The 25,415-nt window shown below is 49.3% G+C and overlaps 1 protein-coding gene across 4 annotated transcripts; it reads left to right on the top strand.

The window, feature by feature from the left end:
- Positions 1 to 1,961: 1,961 nt before the first annotated feature.
- Positions 1,962 to 24,325, top strand: Zbtb2 (zinc finger and BTB domain containing 2). Of its 4 annotated transcripts, XM_075949766.1 has the most exons (4): positions 2,518 to 2,615; positions 15,638 to 15,779; positions 16,039 to 16,223; positions 21,489 to 24,314. In XM_075949766.1, the coding sequence occupies exons 3-4, from the start codon at positions 16,051 to 16,053 to the stop codon at positions 22,858 to 22,860; spliced, it is 1,545 nt and encodes a 514-aa protein (XP_075805881.1). In that variant the 5' UTR covers positions 2,518 to 2,615; positions 15,638 to 15,779; positions 16,039 to 16,050; the 3' UTR covers positions 22,861 to 24,314. The 4 variants fall into 4 exon arrangements, with proteins under 4 accessions (XP_075805887.1, XP_075805864.1, XP_075805872.1 ...); XM_075949749.1 differs by lacking the exons at positions 2,518 to 2,615; positions 15,638 to 15,779 and adding an exon at positions 1,968 to 2,100 and having other exon boundaries at positions 21,489 to 24,325; XM_075949757.1 differs by lacking the exon at positions 15,638 to 15,779 and having other exon boundaries at positions 2,482 to 2,615.
- Positions 24,326 to 25,415: the final 1,090 nt, after the last annotated feature.

Raw genomic sequence — 25,415 nt, 5'->3', positions numbered from 1 at the left:
TTCCATACAAAGGCATCTTTAGACAAGCTGGGTGAAAGCAGAGCCCACACAGCCTCTTAGTCAACCTACCAACCCATGATGGGGACTGAAATACAAAGTAAGTTGCTCACTTGGCAGAAGTCAAGCCGGCCTGCCCATGCCTTGAGAACTAGCAGCAAAGCAGCCAGGCTCTAAGGAGACAAGGATGCTCTAGACAGCACATTCACAGCAGCAGCTCCTGAAGGCATGAGGATGCATGCCCTCAGCACCACATGCCTTAGGAAGGATACTGTCACAACTACACAAGGTCCTCAAAGATCCCTATAATCCTAGCACTGCATAGGAAGAGGAAGATTGTGGCAAGGTCCAGGCTAGCCAAAAACTATATAACTTTTGAGACTGTCTCAGCAAACACCAAGATGTTCCTTAATCAGTCCACCTTCACAGAGAACTCCACAAGCACAATTTAAGATTTAAAGATCTTAATCATGACTCTCTACACAACAAATCAGATCCATTTCAGTCTCTTACTAAGAGGAAATAGGCCAGCCACTCCAATGAACCAGTCAAGCTGTGGCCCTCCGAGTGCCGCCCTAGAGCACTTAGGTCAGGGTCAGAATTTGTTTGTGGAGGCAAACGTTTAAGCACTCCACAAGTCTTTCCTCTGGCTGATCAAAGTCTAGAAAGTTCCAGGCGGGTATCCACTGAGTCTACTGTTCACTCTGGGGTCACACCAGTTCCACGGATGCTTGTCTTCAGAGAAGACATTAGTCACCAGTAGTTGTATATACAACCAGATTGCTAAATCAAACTCTAGACTTCCAGGATGAACACTGCCAATGTGCCAGGCATTGTGCTAGGGGTCTGCCTCGGTAAACATCAAATGAGTTTGGCATCAAGGTCCTTACAGGTTACTGCGCTCTAAGACCTTCTGTAACCTGGACACTGCTGTCTCCATTTACTTATGACCCAACCTTTAAATCTAAGATATATAAAATAAACCAGTAACTCGAGCCTTCAAAGGGGATAGAACTGTACTTCCTACAAAGAACTAGAAAATAGGAACACAAGATGTGAACCTGAAAACCTTATGAATGCTCATCAGGGAATTCCAACGCCCACACCATGTTACCATGCTTCAGGATCTCCCTGTTCCATCTAACAGGTTGGCAACTCTGAACCCACTCTACCAGATCCTCGGAGGCCAAAAATCAGCCAGAGTGGTATCCCGTGCAGACACACACACACACCGCAAAGCGCCACAAACTTCGGCTCAACATAAGGGAATAAGCAACTCATCCCATTCAATCCTAAAAACATCTTAGCCCACAGTTGCCTATGTAAGCACCTCGACCTCGCTGCACAGGACACACAGCGACATCTACTTCAGTATGACTTTCAGCCACCAACGGTGGCAACACCTCGGTGACTGACAAGCGGCCCACTCAACTTCACATCTTGGGATGAAAGGCTAACACGGAGCAGCCCGGGTAGAACGGCAGAGCCACAAGATGTCAAGCATCTCTTGACAGGAGGACGGGCATGCATCTCGTTCTGCACCCCGAAATGACCATCTGCATCCGCAGAACTGGTCCTACCTAAACACTCTGTAAACAAGGGGGTCGGGCAGCCAGCCTCCGGGCCGACCGCTGCGGAGAAGTTTCCTCGCCTCGGCTGCACATGGCTTGCAGAACTTTGGCTGGAGCCGCGAGCCGAGGCTGGGTGGGAGCCGCAGCGCCGAGCTGCAGGCGGCGGCGGTGGTGGCGGCGGCGGCAGAGCAGCAGGAGGCGGAGGCGGGCGGGGGGGAGGGGAGCGGCTGGGGGGGCGGAGGGGCTCTTGCCGCCACTGCTCTCTCGCCGCCTCTCCCCCCCGGCGGGAGCCGCTCTCAGCCTCTTTGCACTAGTCGCTCCGCTCTCTCGGTCATGTGACCTTAACGTAACCGGACAGGAAAAGCCCCGCCGCCGCCGCCAGCCGCCGCGCCGGAGACACCGACCGCGGCGGCAGCAGCAGCAGCAGGAGCAGCAGCAACAACGCGGGGCAGAGGCGGCGGCCGGGACAGTTAGGCCAGGCCGCCGGGCTCTGCCTCCCCCTCACGCCCCTCCGCGGCCGCACCGGCGACAGGTAAGCGCGCACCGCCACCGCGTCCCGGGGCCCACGTGCCGCCCCCGGCCCGGGCTACGGGAAGGCGCAGGGAGGGGCGGGAGCCGCCGGAGCTCGCAAACGGTTCCGGCAGCGGCCGTGGCAACAAAGGCGACGGATGACTCCCGTCCCGGGGCTCCGGGCGAAGGCAGGCGGCGGGCCCGAACGTGCGGGGCGCCGGGGTGGGAAGGCTGGGGCGGGGGGCGGGGAGGGGGGACCCGCGGGGCGGGGGCGGCGACTGCGCCTGGCGCCGGGGCTCTGGCCGCCTGACAAAACCATCCCGGCAGCCAGGCGGCGGCGAGTCCCGGCCGCTCCATCCGGGGCTTCGCGAGAGGGGGAGGGGACGGAAGCCGAGAGGGCGGGCGCAAGGGGAGGGGGCGCTCCGCGTTCCGGTCCCAGTCGCCGGTCCCTGCTGCCCGCCGCGGCCAAGGGCGTCCGGAGCGGGCGGCGGCCGGCGAGCGGTCCCGCGCCGGAGCCCCTCCAGCCGGGCCCGTCAGGTGCGTACTCCGCCGTCGCCTCCCGCTGTGGTCGTCGTCGCCGCCTCGGCGGCCAGGCCGCGAGCTGCGGAAGTGGGTTTGGGGGAGGGGAGGGCGCAGGGAGGGGGAGGGGAGGGATCCGGTCGGACCGGAGCAGGCCCGGCCTCTCTGGCGCGTCTCCCAGCTGCAGCGGCTCCTACAGCTGCTGCCGCTACTGCTCCGGCTCCGCCTCCCGCTCGCGGGCGGGGGCGCGCACGCGCGCTTCCGGCCTCGGGTCTCGCGCTGTCTGCGGCTCTCGCGCGCGCTGCTCCCCTCCCCCTCCCTCCCTCCCCGCCCTCCTCCCCCGCCCCTGGCGCCGGGGCCATGGCGCCGGCCGGGGCGGCGCGCGCACGCGCGCGGCGTAGGCGTCGGCATTGTGTTCGGCGCCGCGGGACTTGGGGCGCGCGCACGCGGGGCCTCCGGGAGGGAGGGGTGAGCGAGCGGCGCGACCTGTGTGCGTCGCTCCCCGTCCACGGCGGCCCCTGGGGCGGGGCCGGAGCTCGGCTCTTCCCCCCCCGCCCCCTCCCATACGGGGCGGGGCCAGAGGCTCCTGGGCGGGGCCACGCCTCCTTGGCCAGCCTCCCGGGCGGCCGCTCCCTCCTTTGCCTGCACTGCTCGCCCCGGGAGGGAGGTTTGCGCTGAAGGGTTAGCCATGGTACCCACTGGAGCAAGCCCCTAGACCATTCGTTCGCAGGCCAGAATGCACACGCAATTAAAAGCTGCGTAGGAGGCAGGCCTTTTGTTGCTTTTAGCTGGGAGTGAATTATAAAGGCTCTCCTGCAAGTAAGCTCGTGCTGCCGAGCAGGAAGAGCGAAACCCCTGTGTCTGACAGGCCATTTACTGCGAGAACTTCCACCCAACTCCTCGGGGAGTCGGCTCGAGCTTTTGGCCTCCCCTCCCCACCAGTCTGCATATTCCTTCCCACCACCGTCATACAACGCATTTGGTCCACTTAGTGTGAGAGCCTAGATTCGATTCTTTTTCATGGTGTGTTGTTTTAGTACAAGTCGGCCGTGGATTGGGGTCTCGCAGAACTCCGGGGTGATCTGGACGTGTCTAAACAGGCTGTTGTGTCCTTCCTAGATGACGCTATCTGTATAGTGTGTATACTGTAGACCCTGACCACCCAAACCAAGGTGTCCACAACCAACATTTGTGATGCATGAAATGATACTACATTAGAGCTAAGGCATTTTAATCCTCATCGCTATGCTTTCTCACAAACCAAAACAAATTTGAGAGGAGGGACATTCAGAGTAACATCCTTACTTTGCCAGGATATTTGTAAGCTTGATAATTTCTTTTCCTTCTTTTGAACGGGGGAGGTTTCAAGACAGGGTTTCTCTGTGTAGCCCTGACTGTCCTGGAACTGTCTGTAGACCAGGCTGGCCCCAATCTCAGAGATCCACCTGTCTCTGCCTCCCGAGTGCTGTAATAAAAAAAAATATGCCAGCCCACCCCTCATAACTTGATAATTTTTAAAAAAGAATGTAATTTTATATGTAATTCTTTTAACGGTGATATTTAATTTCTCATTTAGTAAGCTTCGAGTTCGGTGTGTGTGTGTGTTTTCCCCTAGCTAAGGAATTGATCCATTGTTGAAACCATCATATTTAAAAAAAAAAAAAGGTAGAAGGGAGCCACAGAGAGAATGCCCTAGTCCACAGCCATACCACCCTGAACGGCCTGATCTCGGCAGCTAAGCAGGGTCGGGCCTGGTTAGTTCTTGGATGGGAGAAAGAATGCACTAGTGCGTGGCAGAAAGCTTTGTCCTGTTACTCCTCCTCCTGTGCCCAGTTTTAAGCTTCCCTTCAAACAATGTGTGCATAGATGGATGCAAAACTCCCAAAATACTCCAATTAATGCTAGGAATGCCTTCATCTCAGCTGGTAAAGTGTTTATAGGGTTGGGGTTTATAGATGACTATAAATTTTACAGTGACTTCCAAATTTTTTATTTTTGTTTTGTTTTCTGATTTGTTTCTTTGTTCATTTCTCGAAACAGTGTCTCCGTAGCTTTGGAGGCTGTCCTGGAACTCGCTCTGTAGACCAGGCTGGCATCGAACTCACACAGAGATCTACCTGCCTCTGCCTCCTGAGTGCTGGGATTAAAGTCATACACCACCACTACCTGGACCAGATTTTTTATTTTACAAGACCTTTGTGGTATTTCTAATAAGAACGGTCCTGGTCATATATTTGAATGTTTAGTCCCCAGGGAGTGGCATATTTGAAAAGGATTAGAAGGACTAAGAGGTGTGGCCTTGTTGGAGTAAGTGTCAATGGGGAGATGAGCTTTGAGATTTCTGCCCTCCGAACTCTGCTTCTCTGGCACTAGCTGCCTGCAGGCCACCATGCTCCCTGCTGTAATGATAATGCGCCTCATCTCTGCAGTTGGAAACAAGCCCACAGTTAGATGCTTTCACTGAGTTGCTGTGGTCATGGTGTCTTCACAGCAATAGAACAGGGACTAAGACAGCCATATGAAACACTTTACCCGAGTACCCACTCAGGAACTGTTCCTTGTCACCCTGTGATTTCAGATACCCACTGGCTTGCCCCCCCCCAGGGTGGGAGGGGTGTTTTCCTGCCTGAGAATTCCTATACCTGGTAGGCAGCGAAGGAAACACCTTCCCATCAACTTTAGAGTGGGAACCTTGCTTGCCATCTCTCAGTGTTCCTGGGTTGTTCATCCCTCGATCCCAATCCCCTTTTCCTGTAGGAAATGAAAGGAGCTGGACCAGAGGTATGATACAGGATATAGTAGCAAGTACAACTGTCGAATGGCTGGTCTAGGCCACAGGGCACCCATCACTCTCCCTGCATCCTTGTCTGTGTTCCTTGGCTCTCTGAGCAGGACACTGAATGTTTGAATTGCAGATTTCTAAGCATTAGATTGAGGACATCCTCTTAGCAAATTACAAACTAACATTACAGATTGATGCTAAATGAGATTCCAACTTTTTACAGTGCTACCATGATCATTAAGATGTGGAATCATGCCAAGCATGGTCACATGTTGGAATCTTGAGGGTCAGGAATTCAAGGCCACCATTCTCAACAACAGAAAATTTGAGGTTGTCTAAGATTACATGAGACTGTGAAGAAATGGGGCAGAGGGAACAGAGCCCTTACCAGAAGAAATGGCAGCCCAAGCTTTATAGGATTGTTCTTCCCTGGTTCAGAGGCCAAGTTGGATGCTGGTGTTTACATTCAAACAAATCCTAGAGTACGTGCGTAAGGGATAGATGTGTGACTCATCAAGCAAACTCAAGCCAGACATGGTGTTACACAACTGTAACTCTAGCACTGGTGAGGCTGAGACAGGAAAATTGTTGTACTGCAAGTTCAAGACCAGCCTGGGCTAATTAGTAAGACTCTCTCCCAAAAATAACAGGAAGGAAGGAAAAGTTGATAGTACAAAGTTAGGAATTCATGAAGCACTTTAATATATCTGGCTAACTGCCTGGCAGTGGTGGAGGCAGAGGCAGGCGGATCTCTGTGAGTTCGAGACCAGCCTGGTCTACAAGAGCTAGTGCCAGGACAGGCTCCAAAACCACAGAGAAACCCTGTCTCGAAAAACCAAAAAAAAAAAAAAAAGTATCTGGCTAAGTACTTAAACTTTTTCATTTTTCTAATTTTTTTTGTTGTTAAGTGTGGTGCATTCCTTTAATCACAGCTCTTGGGAGCCAGGGGCAGATGGAGCTCTTGGGAGTTTAAGACCAGCCTGGTCTACATAATGGTGATAAGTTCCAGGAAAGCCAGGGCTATGTAGAGAGACTGTTACAAAATTGCAAAAACAAAACAAAAACATGGTGTCACACATCTGTAACAAAAATTTCTATATACTGTTCCTTTAAATTATGTGCACGTTGTAGATTCTGTACCAAGGAAAGTGTAGAATCATCTCAAAATCATGTGTGAGTGTGCTGGGCCAGACCGGCTGGTTATTGTGATTCTCTCAAGCCCTAAAATGAGTCTGCACAGTGGCTATCTAGGTATTGAGGCGTCCTTGTGCGTCCCACAGGGCTGTCAGGCTTCCATGTGGTTGAAACAATTTTTATGATAATACCGATCTTACTGTCTTTCTAGTGTGTTAACATTGGGAAAATACCATAGTCCAATGAGTCAGAGTTTCCGAACGACCCCTGGATGACGATTTTATTAAAGGTGTGCATTGAGTAAACCTGCACAGCTCAGCAGGGAAAGGCCCTCACTGCCAGCCCAGGGTGGAAGGAGAGAAGCGAGTTCCTCTGAAAGTTGTCATCTGATCTCCAAATGCTTCCAGAGATTCCAAAGACAGACAGACAGACACACACACACACACACACACACACAGAGAGAGAGAGAGAGAGAGAGAGAGAGAGAGAGAGAGAGAGAGAGAGAGAGAGAGAGAGTTGAAAGCAGAGAGGGACTATTTGAAGGGAGAAAGAACCTTTAAGGAAGTGAAGGGGGCAGAGGGCGGTGGGTGAAGGTGGTAAGTAAGGAATATTAGCAGCTTGTGGTGGTGGCATATGTATGTGAAGATGTCTTTGAGAAATCCATTATAGTTAAAGTAGAGAAGTCTGAGTTTGACACCACACACCAGGTCAGCCTGAGCCAGATGGCTGGGGTTGTAAGAGGAAGGCAGCTCCGCTTTGGCTGGGGATGAAGTTTTTCATTTGCCGCTGTGGTCCTCTGTGTCTTTAAAGTTGACTGTAGAATAACTTTTAGAATTATCACTACTATCTTCTTGACTTCTGAATTCCCACCTTTAGATTCCATACCTTTAGAAATTTAAAACTCATTTAAATGTGAATTAAATGTAGTAAAAATAGAACTGCAAGACAAATCTTTTACAAATGGCGCATTTTCCAGTAGGAATGTGCTAGTAGATGTCTATGCCTTCTCTTTTGTAATTACTGTTGAAGAGGATTCAATAAAGGAAGAAAAATGCATTTCCTACCTCTGAACTGAAGTTCTGAAATATATTGATATTCAAATGACCAGCATTATTCAGGGTTAGTTCATGCCTGCCTACCTACGTTAATTTTTAATAGTCCTAATTGAAAAGGCAGTTTTCAATTTTTATCCTGGTAAGTGGCCTAAACTACTTGACAGAACCCATCTTATCCCGAAAGATGCTTCTTCAGTTACTGATGTAGCCTGAGCATCGCAGTGTTCATTATTCCTGGTAATAAAGGGAGGGCTGTGAAGGGCCCTGTTAGTGCCCTGGAACACCAAGTCTTATGGTGTATAGTGAGCTCTGAGAGCTATCGTATTGGAAAGAGAACCATCTAGTCCCCAAAGCTACTGTTCTTCAGTTTTTAGACAGAGAGGGAAAGAGGACCTCAGATTGGCAAAGCAGATCTGACTATGCAGTCTGCTCCTGGGTCCCTCTAAAGCCCGAGCTGCCTGGGGAATCTGCGTGCACTGGCTGGAGATCTTCAATGTGTCAGAGTGAGGAAGAGGGGAATATAAGAACCAAATCATTGAACAAAGGAGAGTGACCGTTATAACTAGCTCTGGGAAATGTCTGCTTTGGGTTTTACTTTTGACATGAATCTATCTTAAAATCTCTAGACTTACTTAAGAAAATATTGTGCACATATAAAGTACATAAAGAAGGCATTCTATAAAAATCCTTTTAAAGAAACATTCTCTCCAGCAGGTGTGATGTGCACACTTTTATCCCAGCCTACAGGAGGTAGTGAGTTTGAGACCAGCCAGGGCTCCACAGTGAGCTGCTGTCAAAGGGGTGGGGTGGGGTGGGGAGGAGATACTCATGGTCTTCTGTCTCTCACCTTTCACTTTTCAAATTTAGGACAAATAGATGACTTTTTTTAATGACATGCGCACCACATGTATGCCAGTGCCTCCAGAGCCCGGAAGGCCCAGCTAAGTGACTTTTCTCAAGTAACTTCGTTTTTCTTTTTTAATTTCTACTTAACTGTCAAGTAAGTTGCTAGGGTTTTTTGGTTTTTTTTTTTTTTTTTTTTTTGTCGTTGAGAAAAAGTCTCCAGTATCCCAAACTAGCATTGAACATTGAATTGTTTGTTGGTGAATGACCTTGAACTTTGGAGCACCCTTTGCCTCCCTAGTGCTGGAATTATAGGCCCGTACTGCCTACAGTCGGTTTTTGTGGTGGTAGGGATCACACCCAAAGCTTTGTCCATTCGAGGCAAGACATCTGCTCATTGAGTGCTATCCCAAGACTGGTTAAGGTTCTCTATACAGGTCTTAAGCATGCAGTCTCATTGCTGGCTTGGTGACTAGCGTCAGCCAGAATTTTTAGAAATACTTGCTCTCTACTCTATAGAGTACATACTCTGTAGAGCAAGGCAGGGTTGCACACAGAATGGAAACCATACATCCAGAAGGCAGCAGGCTTCAGTTGCCTGGGTCTTGGCCCTTTGAGCCCCTCGCACACAGTACCATGACTACACACTGACATGATTTGAGGCTTCTCTGAAGGCCTCAGACATCAATCAACAGACTTGTAGTCCAGGCCATTATGGCCAGAGCTTTGTACCCCATCCCTCTCATCCTAGAGGCCCCAGTGGCCTCTCAAATGCAACATATTCTTTCCCACCAAACTAAGGCTTTGTCCTTATCTCCCAGAGACTACTCAGCTATTCCAGTAAAAAGTCTCCTAGTGCTTTGGCCTTCCCAACCCTTCCTCCTAGTGATGCTGCAAACTGGAATCTTCTAGATGTCTCTAATCTGTCTTCTCTCTTTCTTAGTCCCCACCCTCAGGCCTTGTCTACCCTGGAGACTGAAGGGACTCCCTTTGTATTTCCCTTTTAGTCTTCCCATTGTGTCCTAGGAGCCTTCCCATTGTTCCTAAAATAAGAGCTGAAGTCCTTTCTGGCACCTCAGGCTGCATCCTTAGCCTTTGTGCCCCGCCTCTCCGCCTATGGGTCCTCTGGGCTCAGAATAAACTCCAGAGCATTAGCCACAGCTTAACATGGGCAGAAACATCACCTGACATTTATTTATTTATTTTTATTTTTTGGATTTTCGAGACAGGGTTTATCTGTAGCTTTTGGTTCCTGTCCTGGAACTAGCTCTTGTAGACCAGGCTGGCCTCGCACTCACAGAGATCCACTTGCCTCTGCCTCCCAAGTGCTGGGATTAAAGGCCACCACCCGGCTTACCTGACATTTTAGATGGAGAAAATCGTCCAAGTTATAGCACGCATTAAATTGATGAGAATTTTTTAGGGAAAAAAAAAACTATGCTTTTCTCCCAAATCACCAAGGAATTCAGGGCCAAACCATAGCCGACTCTCCCCTTTGTTGAATACCTAGTTAGTAGTTTAGCAAATGGTAACCACTGCTAGACAACCTCCTGGCACCTGGCCAAAGCTTTCGGGAAGCATCAGGCAGACTGCAGAACTGGAGCACACGTGTGTGTGAGAATACACGTCAGTGGGCAACTTCTCTGCAAGTAGGTCCAAAGCAAAGGTTCTAAACTTTAGGCCCACTGGACCCTCTGACCTTGGTGACTAGAGATGAGGCAGCCCAGTGTGGAGCTTGAGAATCCTGCATTCTCTCTGGAGCCAGTAATGGCCCCAGCACCAAGGACCTGGGGAAAGGCTACCTTTCCTCAGCAGTTTACCCAGAAGTTTCCAACTAAATGAACACCTTGTCTCACTGACCAGCATCCTTAGGTGAAACAAGACGGCTCTCTTAATTGTTTCTGAAACAGGATCTTGCTGTGCAGTCCAGGCCACTCTTGAGTGTAGAATGCTCCTGACTCAGCATCTCAAATGTCAGGATAACGAGTGTATGAAACAGGATTTTTGATAATGCTTGGATTTTAGAACAGGCTGGACGCTGTAAAGATCACCAAACTGGCTGGGCAGGTGGTGGCGCACGCCTTTAATCCCAGCACTCGGGAGGCAGAGGCAGGTGGATCTCTGAGTTCCAAGCCAGCCTGGCCTACAGAGTGAGCTCCAGGACTAGCTCCAAAGCTACAGAGAAACCCTATCTTGAAAAAACAAAACAAAAAAAGAAAAACAAAGATCACCAAATTGATAGTTTTATATCTTGTATGATTGTCACATGTCAGTAATGCCACACTCAGGTAAGATCATAGCTTCAAAGGCTGTGTGGACTACATAAGAACCTGTCAGAGAAATAAATAAAATTTAAAAAGTAGGTAGACATTTAATGTCATAAAATTAGATTATTTGTTATGCCTTATTTGTATTAGAAAAATCATTTTTCATAGCCAGGCTGGTGGTGCACACCTACAACCCCAGCATTTGACAGAGCTCTGTGAGTTTGAAGCCAGCAAGTATAGACTAGAGAATCCATGGCTACATGAGACCCTATCTCAAAAAAAGAAAGAAAAAAAAAATGAAAGGAAAGATCACTTTCCATCTAGTAATACAGGTCTTTATGACGTAGTGACCCCCAATCATAAAATTATTTTCATTGCTACTTCATAACTATAATTTTGCTAGTTGTGAATCATAATGTAAATATCTGTTTTCCGATGTTCCTTTTTTTTTTTTTTTTTTTTTTGGTTCTTTCAGCTCTTCTAAGGTGGTGTCCTTTCTACACATTTACGTGGGGTAAGCTCCCATCATCGCGGGGCGATAAATACCTAATTCCTCTGGGCCCTCATTTGTTCAGGGTTTATTTTCTCTTTTTTTTTTTTTTTTTTTGTTTTGTTTTTCGAGACAGGGTTTCTCTGTGGCTTTGGAGCCTGTCCTGGCACTAGCTCTTGTAGACCAGGCTGGTCTCGAACTCACAGAGATCCACCTGCCTCTGCCTCCCGAGTGCTGGGATTAAAGGCGTGCGCCACCATCGCCCGGCCTCTTTTTTCGTTTTTCGAGACAGGGTTTCTCTGTAGCTTTGGAGCCTGTCCTGGAACTAGTTCTTGTAGACCAGGCTGGCCTTGAACTCACAGAGATCCGCCTGCCTCTGCCTCCCTAGTGCTGGGTTTAAAAGGCGTGCGCCACCACCGCCTGGCTCCAGGGTTTTTTTTGTTTGTTTGTTTGTTTTTAGTAACTGCGCAGTTAGGTCTGGATCAACGCCAGAGTACCTGTGCGTGAGTGGCCCATGGCCAGGGAACTATGGTCACATATGTCCTCTGGAGGGATCACTGTCCTGTGATGACTGGGAAGGTGGAGCCGGAGGGAGGGAGGGAGGGAGGGAGGGAGGGAGGGAGGGAGGGAGGGAGGGAGGGAGGGAGGGAGGGAGGGTCGGTCGGTCCTGCTGACCTGGTAGAGAGCGCTCGGGCTAGTCAGAAGGTGGATGGAGAGTGTTACCCTGCCCCCAGCCGGGGCCCTCTCCACAGGTCCTGCTCCAGGTCCTCATTGTGGGTGGTGTTACACAGGTTCGAGTTTCAAGGGTAGAAGCGAACACGCGCCACAGACAAGACACTGAATGTGGACCTGCTTCAGAGCAGTGCTAGAGGGGGTAAGAGGCAGCCATTTCTAGAGAAAGGCTTGTCTACAAGGAAGAAGGGTGGGCCGTGCCACTGAGAGGGCCCCAGGAGCACGTGTGCTCGTAAGTCCACACTGCCCGGGAAGGTCTCTCAGGACCTTGCTAAGCCATTTTGGCTAGCAGATGGCAGGGGCTGGTTGTGGTGGGAAGAGTAGGCAGGCTTTCCTCTGAAGCGGGGGTAGCCTTATCACTCACGCAGCTAAGTATCATTTGTGTCAGCTGAGCTTCATGGAATAATATGGGTACAAGGGGAAGGAGAGGGGCGCAGCAGAGAAAAGACCCTCTCCCCTGGGCAAGGCACCCAGAAGTGCCACCTCTCACACCTGTCCCAAGTGACTTCCCCTGTGGAATGTTCTAGGTATTTTGTCTTACTGCAGGGTGAGCTGTTGTTGTTTTTCCTCCCAGGACAGGGTTTCTCTGTGGAGCCCTCCTGTCCTGGACCTCACTCTGTAGACCACATTGGTCTTGAAATCAGAGATCTGCCTCTGCCTCCCAAGTGCTAGGACTAAAAGTGCTCACGGCCATCACTCGGTGGTCTACATTTTATTTTAAAAAGGGAGTAAAATGAATTAAAGTTTGCAAAGAGACGCTAAAGCAAACAAACAAATGTTTTTTTTTTAAATATTTATTTATTATGTATACAATATTCTGTCTGTGTGTATGCCTGCAGGCCAGAAGAGGGCACCAGACCCCATTACAGATGGTTGTGAGCCACCATGTGGTTGCTGGGAATTGAACTCAGGACCTTTGGAAGAGCAGGAAATGCTCTTAACCACTGAGCCATCTCTCCAGCCCGCAAATATGTTTCACATTAAATATCACTCATATCATAGGGAAAGAGCCTGAGAAAAGTAGGCATGCAGATCTTGGGCGGTGTGACTCAGTAAGAACTCTCTTACAGCGTGCGCCAAGCCCCAGGTTCCCCCCAACACTAACGAAAAGAGTGCCAGTGTATGGGGGGTTTTACTGTTCTGGCATCTGAGCAGGCTGCCTACCTCCTTGTGCCATATCCTCACTTATAAGTAACTATACCTCAAATATCTCATTAGCATGAAATAGAATGATAGCACGTGAGGATATCAATAGTGAACACGACAGCACGTGAGGGTGTCAATACTGAAGTGAACACCCCACGATCAGCGGCCCTGTCATCGACCAGGAGAGACCCTGAGCTGGTCTGGCCTCTGATACTGCAGGAGGTAGAGCATCTTGGGTGTTTTCCAGAGTTAGCTCATCAGTATCTTGACTGTATGGTTGTCAGTGCCGAGAACACCATTTCACATAAGTACAGAGTGAAGAATGGCAGAAGTAGGTGTAGGCTCATTTCAACACTTATTGGAAATTTTGTCATAATTTCAAGGTAAAATTTGTATAATGATTTTTCTTTTTTTTTTTTTTTTAAGTGAAAGTCAAGTTGGCCACTCAAACAGCTGTTGGGGGGTTGTTTGTTTGTTGGGGGTTAAGACAGTGTTTCTCTGTGTAGCGTTGTTTTTTTTTTTACAGTCTGGCTTTCTAAAGTTTACTAACAGTCCAGTGGCCTTGAACTCACAGAGATCCGCCCACCTCTGCCTCCCAAGTGCAGAGGTTAAAGGTGTGCGCCCCTCTGCCTAGCAGGAAAACATTCTAGATCCTGTTTTCCTTGATTAGAGCACTGTGCTGCTGTGAAGCAGAAAGCATCACGTGCTTCTGCAGAGGCGCTACAGACACCACAGACACGTACAGGGTACAGGGTGCTCGTGTGGTGAAGTCCTGCTTCGCGGCTGATGGGGTTGAGAAATGCTTTGTTACCGTCATTTTTGTGCCCTTCACAATCAGGTGACCCCTGTGGGCGGGGCTGTATGCCCACTAAAATATCGGCATTGACACATCATCTATGTAGCAATGCCACCTGCTTCCCCTCACCTTAGCACTGCAAGTCTGGTCTCCATTTCTCTGGACTCCGTGGGTGTTACAGCCAAGGACTCAGCAAGAAACCTTCCCTGACGTAATTCACTCCCAATACAGTATATCTTCTGTCTACAATAGTTCATTTGTTCTGTTCTGTTTTTGTTCTGGAAACAGTCTCACCGTAGCCCATGCTGGCCTCAAACTCGCAGTTCTCCCACCTCAGCCTTTGGAGAGTTAGGATTGGTGTGTTTGCCCCCAAGGTCACGGTGACTCATCCCTTGCAGTGACTAAGTGGTTCATCTCACAGCCACTACAGATGTTAATGTACAGTTTTGTGTAAAAGCACATTCGTTTATTGGAATAAACGTATCAGTAGCCATTGGGTTGTATGTAGTCTCCAGGCTATCTGTGCCATCTCACGGTCCCACCCCCCACCCCCATGAGTGTGTGCTGACCCTGCTTCCCTGGGGCTGGAATCCTGAACATGTCTGTCCACTGACCATCTGTCTTTCCCTTCAAGTATGTCTCACTTCCGGTTTATCCGTACTGTTGACTTTCCAAGTTCTCTTCTTTGCAAGTACAGACACTGTTGAGGAGTTGTGGGTGTCAGGTGTCTCCTCCCAGTCCTCACTCCCTGTCCATCCTCTTAGCTGAACTGTTCCAGAACCAGCGCTTGTAATTTTACTTACCAAGTCCAGCTTTACCAGTTTCTCCTTTTGTTGATCCCTAAGGGTTTTATTTTTTATTCTAAATTTCCTGTAGTTGTGTGCTTTATACTGAAGCCCGCGGTGCATTTTCAGTGTGTGTGAGAGTGTGGAACTAGCCTTTGGCGTCCAGCTCTCCGTGCTGCCCTGGGACATCCAGTTCCAGGCTCTACTGAAGTAATGTCCATCTCTTCTCATCTGATCCCAGGCTCGAATGCTGTGCCACTCTCAAATCTGGGGCGAGTCGAGGGACCAATTTCCTACCTTTTCTTTCTTTCCGAAAAACCTAGTCTACTTCTTTTGCCTTCCACACATTTTCAAACAGTCTTGTCTGCCTTCAGAAAGAAATCTTGCCAAGGATTTGGGATTCAGCAGCTTGTGTTTTTCCGTGTATAACCCCTACATATTTTGTTAGGTTTGCCCGTGGATTTCATTATTTGGATTGTAATGATTCTGTGTGTCTCATTTCCATGTTCATTCCTAGTATATGGAATTACAATTAGGTAGGGTTTGGGATTTTTTGATACATTTTACACCTTACCAAATTGTTAGTTATAGAAGCTGTTGTATTAATTCCCTGAATTTTGTGTATTATCGGTTTACTCCTTCTTTACCTGGCTGTAGACCTTCATTCCCATCTTGTTTTGGTTTTCTGCTTCACAGTCTGGGTGCCACAGGAGGGAAAGGGTTCATTTCTTCGCCTCGCCCTAGTCTCAGAGAAAGCCATGCTGATCCCTGGGGTGGGCTTTCCTGTTTGCTTATGAAAAAGAGCCATCTAGGGATTTCGTGAACACGGCAGGTTCCTGCAGCTTCTCACTGTAAACAGAGAGGGCGAGGATTTTGTTCACTGACTGAATAATGGAAAGTACAGGATTTGAAGTAGGTGATTCAAATTTAAATTGTAACTCCTTTGCCTTCCCAGTGAAAGGCCTGGGGCAATTTACAAATCTCAAAATCCATTTCCTCCTCCACAAAAGGGAGGCCCAGCTCCAGAGCTAATGGATTTGCAAGCCGTTGTGGCCCTGGCTGGGTGAAGGAGGAGCCTTGCTGAGACTCTGCGCCCGGCACTTCCGTGGTGGAATTCTCACTGGGAATCTTCAAAGGACTTTAAAGGACTAGGTAGTACGCATTTATCTTTCTAGGACTGAGGTACACTACTCGGGTCTTTCCCCAGCATCCACAAGCCACTCTGAGTTTCCCTAGGTGACCTCACCTGAAAACCCGAGTTGTGGATTAAATGAGTTGATACTTGTACCTTGTCTACCAGTGCCTGACACGTTAACCTTGTGACATGTTAGCTGTGGACATTTCTGTAACGTTAGGACACATTCTCATTTGTGGAACACCGCTCTTAAAAATGAAATTGTTTACTTTGCAGATTTTTTAAAAAATGGATTTGACCAACCATGGACTTATTCTACTGCAGCAGTTAAACGCTCAGCGCGAGTTTGGGTTCCTGTGTGACTGCACGGTTGCAATCGGCGATGTGTACTTCAAGGCACACAAATCAGTTCTTGCTTCATTCTCCAATTACTTTAAGATGTTGTTTGTCCATCAGACCAGGTAACTAAAGCGGTTGATAATATCTAATGACTGTAGACCTCCTGACTCTGGGTCCCTCTTCCCACTGAGCACACTCTTGGCTTCATCCAGACCACTGTCTCTCTGCCTCTCCCTAGGGTCCACCTGTTCCCTGCCTTTCTTGGTCATTCTCTTCATTAGCACGTGAGAATCACCTGCACACCTGGCTCCATGCGGTCCCGCCCCTTCCAAACTGCCTTCTGTGTGGGGATCACCTGTGGTTGGCAGTGACAGCCAGGGCCTCAGTGGCCTCAGTTAGTAAGCCTGCCTGCTCCTCCGAGAGTCCCCTAAATACCCTGCCTTGAATACTTAGTTTCAGGTGAGAAGCTGGAGGGCGCAGATTCCATCTCCCTCCTCTCTACTGTAAAATCTGTCTTTGCGCTCATGGTTTTTGTTTAGTTTTCCTTTGATTTCTCCTAAATGAGATTCTTAGAGAAAAGAATCTCTGGGTGTGTAAAAAAATAATAATCATCATCTCCCCCTCCCTCTCTCCCTCCCTCCCTCCCTTCCTCCCTTCCTCCCAATTCTCTATTTTATTCTGTTCTCCTATTCTCTTCTCTCCCCTCCCCACCCCTGTCTGGGCAGAAGACCTTCCTTGACCTTGTGGCTCCTGGAGTGCAGCCCTGTTCTCTGTTCTCCTTGAACCTTCTTAAAAGGCCCCTGCGCCTCTGTCTGCTCACCCCACACTCTTCCTGTCCATTTGTGGTTTCCTGTCTCACTGCAGCAGTCACCCCACAGGGCACCGCTCCACCCGAACACTGCCGTCCATCCTCCTGTTCTCCCCAGTCCTCATCTGTGACCTAATGTCCTTGTTCTTCACCTCTGTGCTGGACCTTGGGCTCCTGAGCACAGTGTGTCCTTGCACACTGTCTGTGGTGGGCAGGTCATCTTTTCCGGCTTTGCCTTCTCTGAAGTTGCAGCTCCAGCCTCCATCTTTCTGTCTGCAGAACCTGGTCCTCAGTGCCCCGCCCCCAGCTGTTCCCACTCCGTTTTTCTCATTGGACATGGATAAAACTGGATAGGCTCTTCCCCAGAAAAGCCCTAGCTGGCCTATGTTCTTACCTCCAAGAAGCCCAAGCTTCGGATCTATTTCAGATCAGATCTCTTCAATACATGTCGCATGTGCTCTGTCCCTCCTTTCTTCCTCCCATCCTGTGAGTATTCATTCCCACATCAGTTTGGAAGACTGCATGGGTGAGGCATGCCTTTGACCAGAACTTAGGAGAGGATGAACTGAGCAGATCCCTCTGCACAGCAAGGCGCTGGCTGTCTAAGCTCCTGGGAGTGGGACACTTGGGCTTGAAGCCTGACCCTTATCACCTGAGCACTTCTGGAACACCATCTTCTCTTTGACCTGCCTGCTTTTGTGGCTTATTTACCTGAACCAAACTTTCTGAGTGTCCTGCCCATTCCCTGATGTCCCTAATCCTTGCCTTCTTCCTAGTCAAGCAGACAGAATCTTCAAGGATGACTGTGTTCTGCTTACAGCAGCGCCTCCTCTACATGACTACCAGTGTACTCTCCCCTCCCCCACCTGTAAATCACTGTCTACTCACCCGCCCCCGCCCCACCCTCTGGTCATGTGTGGCAGAGCAGTGAGTTTTACAGATCTCCTGGGACACCACAGGGTAAGGCTAGGTGTGTGCTTCTAATAGCCACTTGATAAACATCTGGAGGGGCAGAAGGGCCAGGAGCAGGTGACTTGGCAGTAAGAAAGAGCATTTGTCTTCCAGCACTGAAAACGTGTCCTTTAAGCAGGGCACGTAAGATGCAGTCCTGTAATCTCAACTCTTAGAGGCTGAGGCCAGAGAGCTGTTGGGTCCTCGGGAGACAGAGAGGTGGGATCTCTGTGAGCTGACCAGCCTGGTCTACAAAGCGAGTTCCAGGGCAGGCTCCAAAGCTACACAGAGAAACCCTGTCTCAGAAAAAAAGAAAAGAAAAGAAAAGAAAGAAAGAAAAAGTTGTCAGATCTAGACCAGCCAAGACCCTCTCTGAAAACAAGTTTGTTTATATGTTCACCACCTTTAAAACCATTATTATGATAAAGATGTTATTTGCAGCCATTAATCTCAACACAGTTTGTTAAATGACCTTGAAAAAGAAATGTCTAGCTGGGTGGTGAGACTCCAGTAAACCTTTAATCCTAGCACTCGGGAGGCAGAGGAAGGCAATCTCTGTGAGTTTGAAGTCAACCTGGTCTACAAAGTGAGATCCAGGACCGCCAAAACTACTCTATCACAGGGATGTGATCTATGTGCTAGTTTGTGCCATGGCAGCAGCCTGCCTCTCTGCTGCCAGGGCGGTCACACCACCATCACCTGTCACCAAGTGCCTCTCCACCATCAGCTACGCCACATGTGCACCCCTTAAAAGTACCCGCCAGGCACAGCTTGCTCTCTTGCCTCTTGTTCCTCTCTTGCCTCTCTTCATCTTGCCTCTTCCCTGTTCTGTCTGCCTGCCTCTCTCGTGCCCCCACTCCGATAAGGCCTTCACCCTCTCACTCCCCCCGCCCCCCGCACTAACTCTGTTTCTCATGCCATGTTTGCTCGGTAGCATATGTTGGCAGGGCCCACCGAAAGGTGCCCACTTTCCCTCCCCCCCCCTTTTTTTTTTGTCACTACGTTTTGTAGCTGAGTACACCCACCTGATGATTCTCCTGGTACATCTCTATGTGGAGAAGTCAAGTTCACTGTCACAAGCAGAGCAGAGACCAGCTAGTCCTGCCTGGCAGAGGCACTTGTTCCCCCTCTAGCCAAACTGAGCCCGACTGGATTTTTTCAGCTTTAGAACAGTCCATGTCCTATAGTTACCACTAGGTGTCTCTGTCTTTTCTCTGTAGACTAAGTGCTCAAAAATACAACCTCATGCTAAGAATAAGCTGCTAAGTGTGGTGGTATGTGCCTTTAATCCAGCACTCTAGAGGCAGTGGCAGGTGGATCTGTGCGAGTTCAGGACCATCCTGGTCTACATATGAGAACCTGTCTCAAAAACAGAGAAAAGTTTAAGCATTATTTAAAACTCTTATTCTAAAATTCAAATGAAGGAGAGACTGAACCCGAAATTACTCGGAGCACCTGCGCAGCAGTGTGTGGCCGCGCTCCCACTCCCTTGGCCCGTCTGCATAGAAGTGAGACAGAAATGCAGACAGGTGTCGGTGCAGCAAGGCTTAGGTGGAATTGCCTGTGCGTACTGTAGAAGATGGCGACGCGACAGCTGGGCCTTGTTGTGTCCCGGGGGTAGAGAAAAAGAGAGGGTTAACCAGTCCCGTGTTTTCTCAGCGCTCCCTCCAGGCCTGGCTGAAGTTCTGTCCTGGAGAGGCTTATTACTTACTGTCAGTGACTTAGCAGCACTCAACAGAATCTTCCAGGACCTATTCAGCCACAGGGAAGGACTGCAAAGCCCTTGTGGAAAGCACCCCAGCTGGGTGGGTGGCACCTTTGTGAATGCTGGCAGGGAGCCCATCTGCATTTCCATCCTCTCTGAAGGATCACATTCATTACCCTGGAGAAATGCCCTTCTCTGAAGGCCTAGGGTTCTGAGTTCCCGAGGTCTCTGCCTGATCCTGCCAGTGGTGGTGCACAATTTTAGTTCCATCACTGGGAGGCAGGAAGTGGATCTCTGTGAGTTCCAGGATAGCCTGATCTACACGGATACACAGGAAGACCTTGTCTCAGAGAGAGATTAACGATGATGAGCAATCTAAGTTTTTTCTTTCTTTTTTTGCTTTTGTTTATCGAGATAGGGTTGGGTTTTTTGTTTTGTTTTGTTTTTTTGTTGTTTGTTTTTTGTTTTAAGAAAACAGTATCAGGCTCAAATTTCCCATGGGTACTGATTTGTGTGCCTGTCTGTACTGTTTGACTTGGGTGTTTGTAGTTAAGTGTGACTGTCGTATGGAGTCTCAGGTCTTCATGAAATCCACTTCGATACCTATCCAGTAATTATCCATCTCTGTCCTGTCAGAAGTGAGTCTTAAAATCAAATTAGCCTTTTCTCTTTTGTTTTACTATGACCTCTTTTTCCTTAGTGTCTCACACTGTAGCTAGGCTAGCCTTGACGTTCAGACAGTCCTCCTGCCTCATCCTCTGTGTGCTGGGATTATATACATCATACCAGGCTCATCTGTTTTTATTTTAACAAAATAAGATGTTATATTTAGAAGTCTGGGTATACTATTAAGATTTGAGAGTAGGGCTGGAGAGATGGCTCAGAGGTTAAGAGCACTGGCTGCTCTTCCAGAGGTCCTGAGTTCAATTCCCAGCAACCACATGGTGGCTCACAACCATCTGTACTGAGATCTGGCGCCCTCTTCTGGCGTGCGGGCATACATTGAGGCAGAATGTTGTATACATAATAAATAAATCTTTAAAAAAAAAGATTTGAGAGTAGTGAGGTAGTTGTTTTAATCAATGAACATAGTTGTAATTGCTAAATCTGCCAAAAAGAACTTTAAAGCCAAGAGTTATATAATAAAATTACTGTAAATTTTAAGGCGATCAGGGAAACCGTTTCTGAATGCACGAACTATATTCACCCCGTGGGTGATACCACATGTCTCTTGTACTACAGAGATGTGTATCTCACTGGGCTCAGGATACATCAGAACTTCTTTCAGTAGCGATGGTCTAAGGAGAGTCCCCACGTCTTCATTATTGCTATTGGAGGGATGCTGTTTGGGAAGTGATGTCATTCTGAAAGGAACCTTGACAGCCAGTGTGGCTTTGGAATTAAGTAGGCCTAGGTTCAAGTCCCAGTTCTACCACTCACCAACCCCTGAGCCTCGCCACCTGTAAAGGAAGGACTGTGGCAGTCGGGAGAATGGCTGTAAAGCCCACAGCAGGGCCCCTGGCGATGCTGACATCACTGGTGAATACCATTATTGTCCAGATTGCTTTCCAGTGCCGCCTGGCGACACTGGGGAGGTGACCGGCTCTCTTCCCCCTTGCTGGAGCGGATGCAGGACCCAGAGAGCTGGGGACCTCCAACAGTTTCAGTGTCCTGCTCTTCCGTGTTGTTATGCTGAGCAATCACTCCTACGTCAGTTTTCAGCTTGGAAGGCTTTCTAGTCAGATTAGATGGTTTTTCTTACCTGCCACGGGCTGCTGAGCTCTGAGCTGAGGCTCTAATGGAGCTCTGTTAGCCTGATTAGTGACCCACGGAAGTGTTTTTCTCAAGTGTCTCAGTTATTCAGGCTTTGTTTCCATTGAAGTCATAGGTTGGTGTTTCTTCATGGCTTTTACTGTTTTTCAGTGAATGTGTCCGTCTGAAACCCACTGACATACAGCCTGACATATTCAGCTATCTGCTCCACCTGATGTACACCGGGAAGATGGCCCCGCAGCTGATCGACCCTGTGCGGCTGGAGCAAGGGATCAAATTCCTGCACGCGTACCCCCTCATCCAGGAAGCCAGCCTGGCCAGCCAAGGCACCTTTTCCCATCCGGAGCAAGTCTTCCCGCTGGCCTCGTCACTGTATGGCATTCAAATCGCAGACCACCAGCTGAGACAAGCCACCAAGATGAACTTAGTGCCTGAGAAGCTTGGGCGGGAGCCTAGGCCCCAGGCATCCAGGATGAGCCAGGAACCCGTGCCCGAGACCTCACAGCTGTCCCAGCTGACAGCAAACCTGGCTCAGGTAAATCGGACAAACATGACTCCCGCCGACCCCATGCAGACCTCGTTGTCACCCGAACTTGTCTCCACACCCGTTCCTCCCCCTCCTTCTGGGGAGGAGACCAACTTGGAGGCCTCTTCCTCAGACGAGCAGCCTTCTTCCCTCACGATCGCCCACGTGAAGCCAAGCATCATGAAGAGAAACGGAAGCTTCCCCAAGTACTATGCCTGCCACCTGTGCGGCCGGCGATTCACGCTGCGCAGTAGCCTGCGAGAGCACCTGCAGATCCACACCGGGGTACCCTTCACAGCCGGCCCTCCCGGGGAAGGCCGCGGGCCCCTGTCCCTCTGCAGCAATGCGGCCGACCTGGGCAAGGATGCCCTGGAAGTGCCCGAGGCGGGGATGATCAGCGACAGCGAGCTGCAGCACATCTCCGACTCCCCCATCATCGATGGGCAGCCGCAGTCTGAGACTCCACCGCCCTCAGACATCGCGGACATTGACAACCTGGAGCAGGCCGACCAGGAACGCGAGGTGAAGAGGCGCAAGTACGAGTGCACCATCTGCGGCCGCAAGTTCATCCAGAAAAGCCACTGGCGTGAGCACATGTACATTCACACGGGCAAACCCTTCAAGTGCAGCACCTGTGACAAGAGCTTCTGCAGGGCCAATCAGGCCGCACGCCATGTGTGCCTCAACCAGAGCATCGACACCTACACCATGGTGGACAAGCAGACGCTGGAGCTCTGCACCTTTGAGGAGGGCAGTCAGATGGACAACATGCTGGTGCAGGCCAATAAGCCCTACAAGTGCAACCTCTGCGACAAGACATTCTCCACTCCCAGCGAGGTGGTCAAACACTCCTGCCAGAACCAGAACTCAGACGTGTTCGCCCTGGACGAGGGCCGGTCGGTCCTCCTGGGCAGTGGGGACTCGGAAGTGACTGACTCTGACCATCCTGTGTTAGCATCCATCAAAAAGGAACAGGAAACTGTGTTACTAGACTGAATGTTATTTGTCTTTTTAAAAACTGTCATTTTTACAAAGAATCTTCTCCCCACCCCCACCCCCACCCGGGACAGTTTCTCTATGGCATGATACAAACGGGCCCCACTCCTTTCCTGTCCCCTTCTCCCTTCTCCATCCCCATAAGGCTTTGTGCATTAGAAACCTGGACTCTCTTTACTTTAATTCAGGGGATATTGGAAGGATAATGGTCAGTAGTACTTATAAAGAAATAGGTTTTGAGAAGTTTTAGATTATTTTAAAAACCTACTTGGAAATCATTAAGAGTATATAATAAAATAACTAGACAATAATTTGGTAAGCTAAAATTATGACTGTCCCTGGGTAATAAGTCTTCCTTCTCAAAGAAACAAAGTCAGAAAATACAGCATGCTTCTTAGAGATAAAGCTGGGCTCTGCTATGCAAATCTAGAAGGTGTGGGGAAACTTGAAACCCAAGAAAATGTTTTTAATGTTTGCCCTCTAGGTGTCTGATTTCAGAATGTATTCTTTGAGATTATGTCCAGTTAAGGAAAATCACTAGAAATCGACTTGAACAATGCAGGAGTAATAATGTGATGGCAATCTTCATTTCTGGATGAAACCTGACGGGCTGCGAGTCCCTGTGCGCACGAACAGCACATGGATGCTTGCTCCAGACAGGGCAGTTGGTGCACAGGCCTCACCCGATGCCGGACAGGAACATGCTGGGTTCGGGTTTCTCATAAGCTGGTGATGCCGTAGACGGTCCTCCCGAACAGCAAATGCCATGCCGCTTCCCAGCAGTCGCCAGCTGTGCGAGCTTGCGTTGGCGCCAGCCAGCCACCTGTAAAATCAGTGTGGGCGCTGCAAGGCCGTGGAAAGATGCATCTTAACGGGAAGGGTGACTGTAATGGGTGTAAAAGGTGATGTTGCCTGGCTTGGTGGTGCCCATCCAGAACCCCAGCATGGGAGGAGGGGGTGGGGAGTGGAGGCAGAAGAATTGGGGGTTTGAGGCCAGCCTGGGCTACATAGAGAGACCTTGTTTTTTGTTTTTTGTTTGTTTTTAAATGCAATGCCCATAGTTCACTGGTGACATCTACCAAAGCCTCAAAAATGACAAAGAAATCAGGATGAGAAAATAATAATAATAATCTAATTTCTTCTTGGAGGAAAAAGAAACAAATTGATTTTGATGTGTATTCTCCAAGTTTTGTTAACACCAGAAATTTTCCCCACTGGCCTAACAGCATTAAAAGTTGTCCATTAATTTTCCCTTGGGCCAATAATAAAATGGTCTCATAGGATGCAACAGGAGCCAGAAGCGAGGACTAAGGGGTGAAGGGTGGGGATAGTGCGTAGCTATACCGTCCGTGTATGTTAGAAACTGAATATCCCATCATCCTCTTATATGTATAGTTGAGTTCTCAGATTTGTAAGTTTTTATACATCCTTTCATTGAATAAACATTTAATTAAATGGGCATGTGATTTTTCTCTTGTGTATTTGTCTACCCAAAGAACACAGAAGAGGTGTGTGGATGCCTTGCATCAAGAGTGTTCTAGCTGATATGTGCCTGTCAGACAGACCTCGGGCAGTTTCCCGACAGGGTGCCGCTGTTCGCATCAGTAAAGTGGAGAGGTTTATAATTGCACTGGGTCATGCAGCTATGAGACTCCCCTGAGCTCCAGAAGATGCTAGAGCCGGCTAAGAGGTTTATAATTGCACTGGGTCGTGCAGCTGTGAGACTCCCCTGAGCTCCAGAAGATGCTAGAGCCGGCTAAGAGGTTTATAATTGCACTGGGTCGTGCAGCTATGAGACTCCCCTGAGCTCCAGAAGATGCTAGAGCCGGCTAAGAGGTTTATAATTGCACTGGGTCATGCAGCTATGAGACTCCCCTGAGCTCCAGAAGATGCTAGAGCCGGCTAAGAGGTTTATAATTGCACTGGGTCATGCAGCTATGAGACTCCCCTGAGCTCCAGAAGATGCTAGAGCCGGCTAAGAGGTTTATAATTGCACTGGGTCGTGCAGCTGTGAGACTCCCCTGAGCTCCAGAAGATGCTAGAGCCGGCTAAGAGGTTTATAATTGCACTGGGTCATGCAGCTGTGAGACTCCCCTGAGCTCCAGAAGATGCTAGAGCCGGCTAAGAGGTTTATAATTGCACGGGGTCATGCAGCTATGAGACTCCCCTGAGCTCCAGAAGATGCTAGAGCCGACTAAGAGGTTTATAATTGCACTGGGTCATGCAGCTATGAGACTCCCCTGAGCTCCAGAAGATGCTAGAGCCGGCTAAGAGGTTTATAATTGCACTGGGTCATGCAGCTATGAGACTCCCCTGAGCTCCAGAAGATGCTAGAGCCGGCTAAGAGGTTTATAATTGCACTGGGTCGTGCAGCTGTGAGACTCCCCTGAGCTCCAGAAGATGCTAGAGCCGGCTAAGAGGTTTATAATTGCACTGGGTCATGCAGCTATGAGACTCCCCTGAGCTCCAGAAGATGCTTAGAGCCGGCTAAGAGGTTTATAATTGCACTGGGTCATGCAGCTATGAGACTCGAGCTCTAAGGCTGACAGTGTGTG

Source organism: Microtus pennsylvanicus, chromosome 1 (assembly GCF_037038515.1).
Source record: "Microtus pennsylvanicus isolate mMicPen1 chromosome 1, mMicPen1.hap1, whole genome shotgun sequence".
Taxonomy (NCBI): Eukaryota; Metazoa; Chordata; class Mammalia; order Rodentia; family Cricetidae; genus Microtus; species Microtus pennsylvanicus.
The sequence above is the reverse complement of the archived record's forward strand: the minus strand, read 5'-3'. Positions and strand labels throughout refer to the sequence as shown.

What these genes read in the sequence shown, in the direction of transcription:
- Zbtb2 (XM_075949749.1), top strand. Translation starts at nt 16,051, where the DNA reads ATGGATTTGACCAACCATGGACTTATTCTACTGCAGCAGTTAAACGCT. An exon ending in TTGTTTGTCCATCAGACCAG is followed by an intron (nt 16,224 to 21,488) that starts GTAACTAAAGCG and finishes ACTGTTTTTCAG; the next exon opens with TGAATGTGTCCGTCTGAAAC.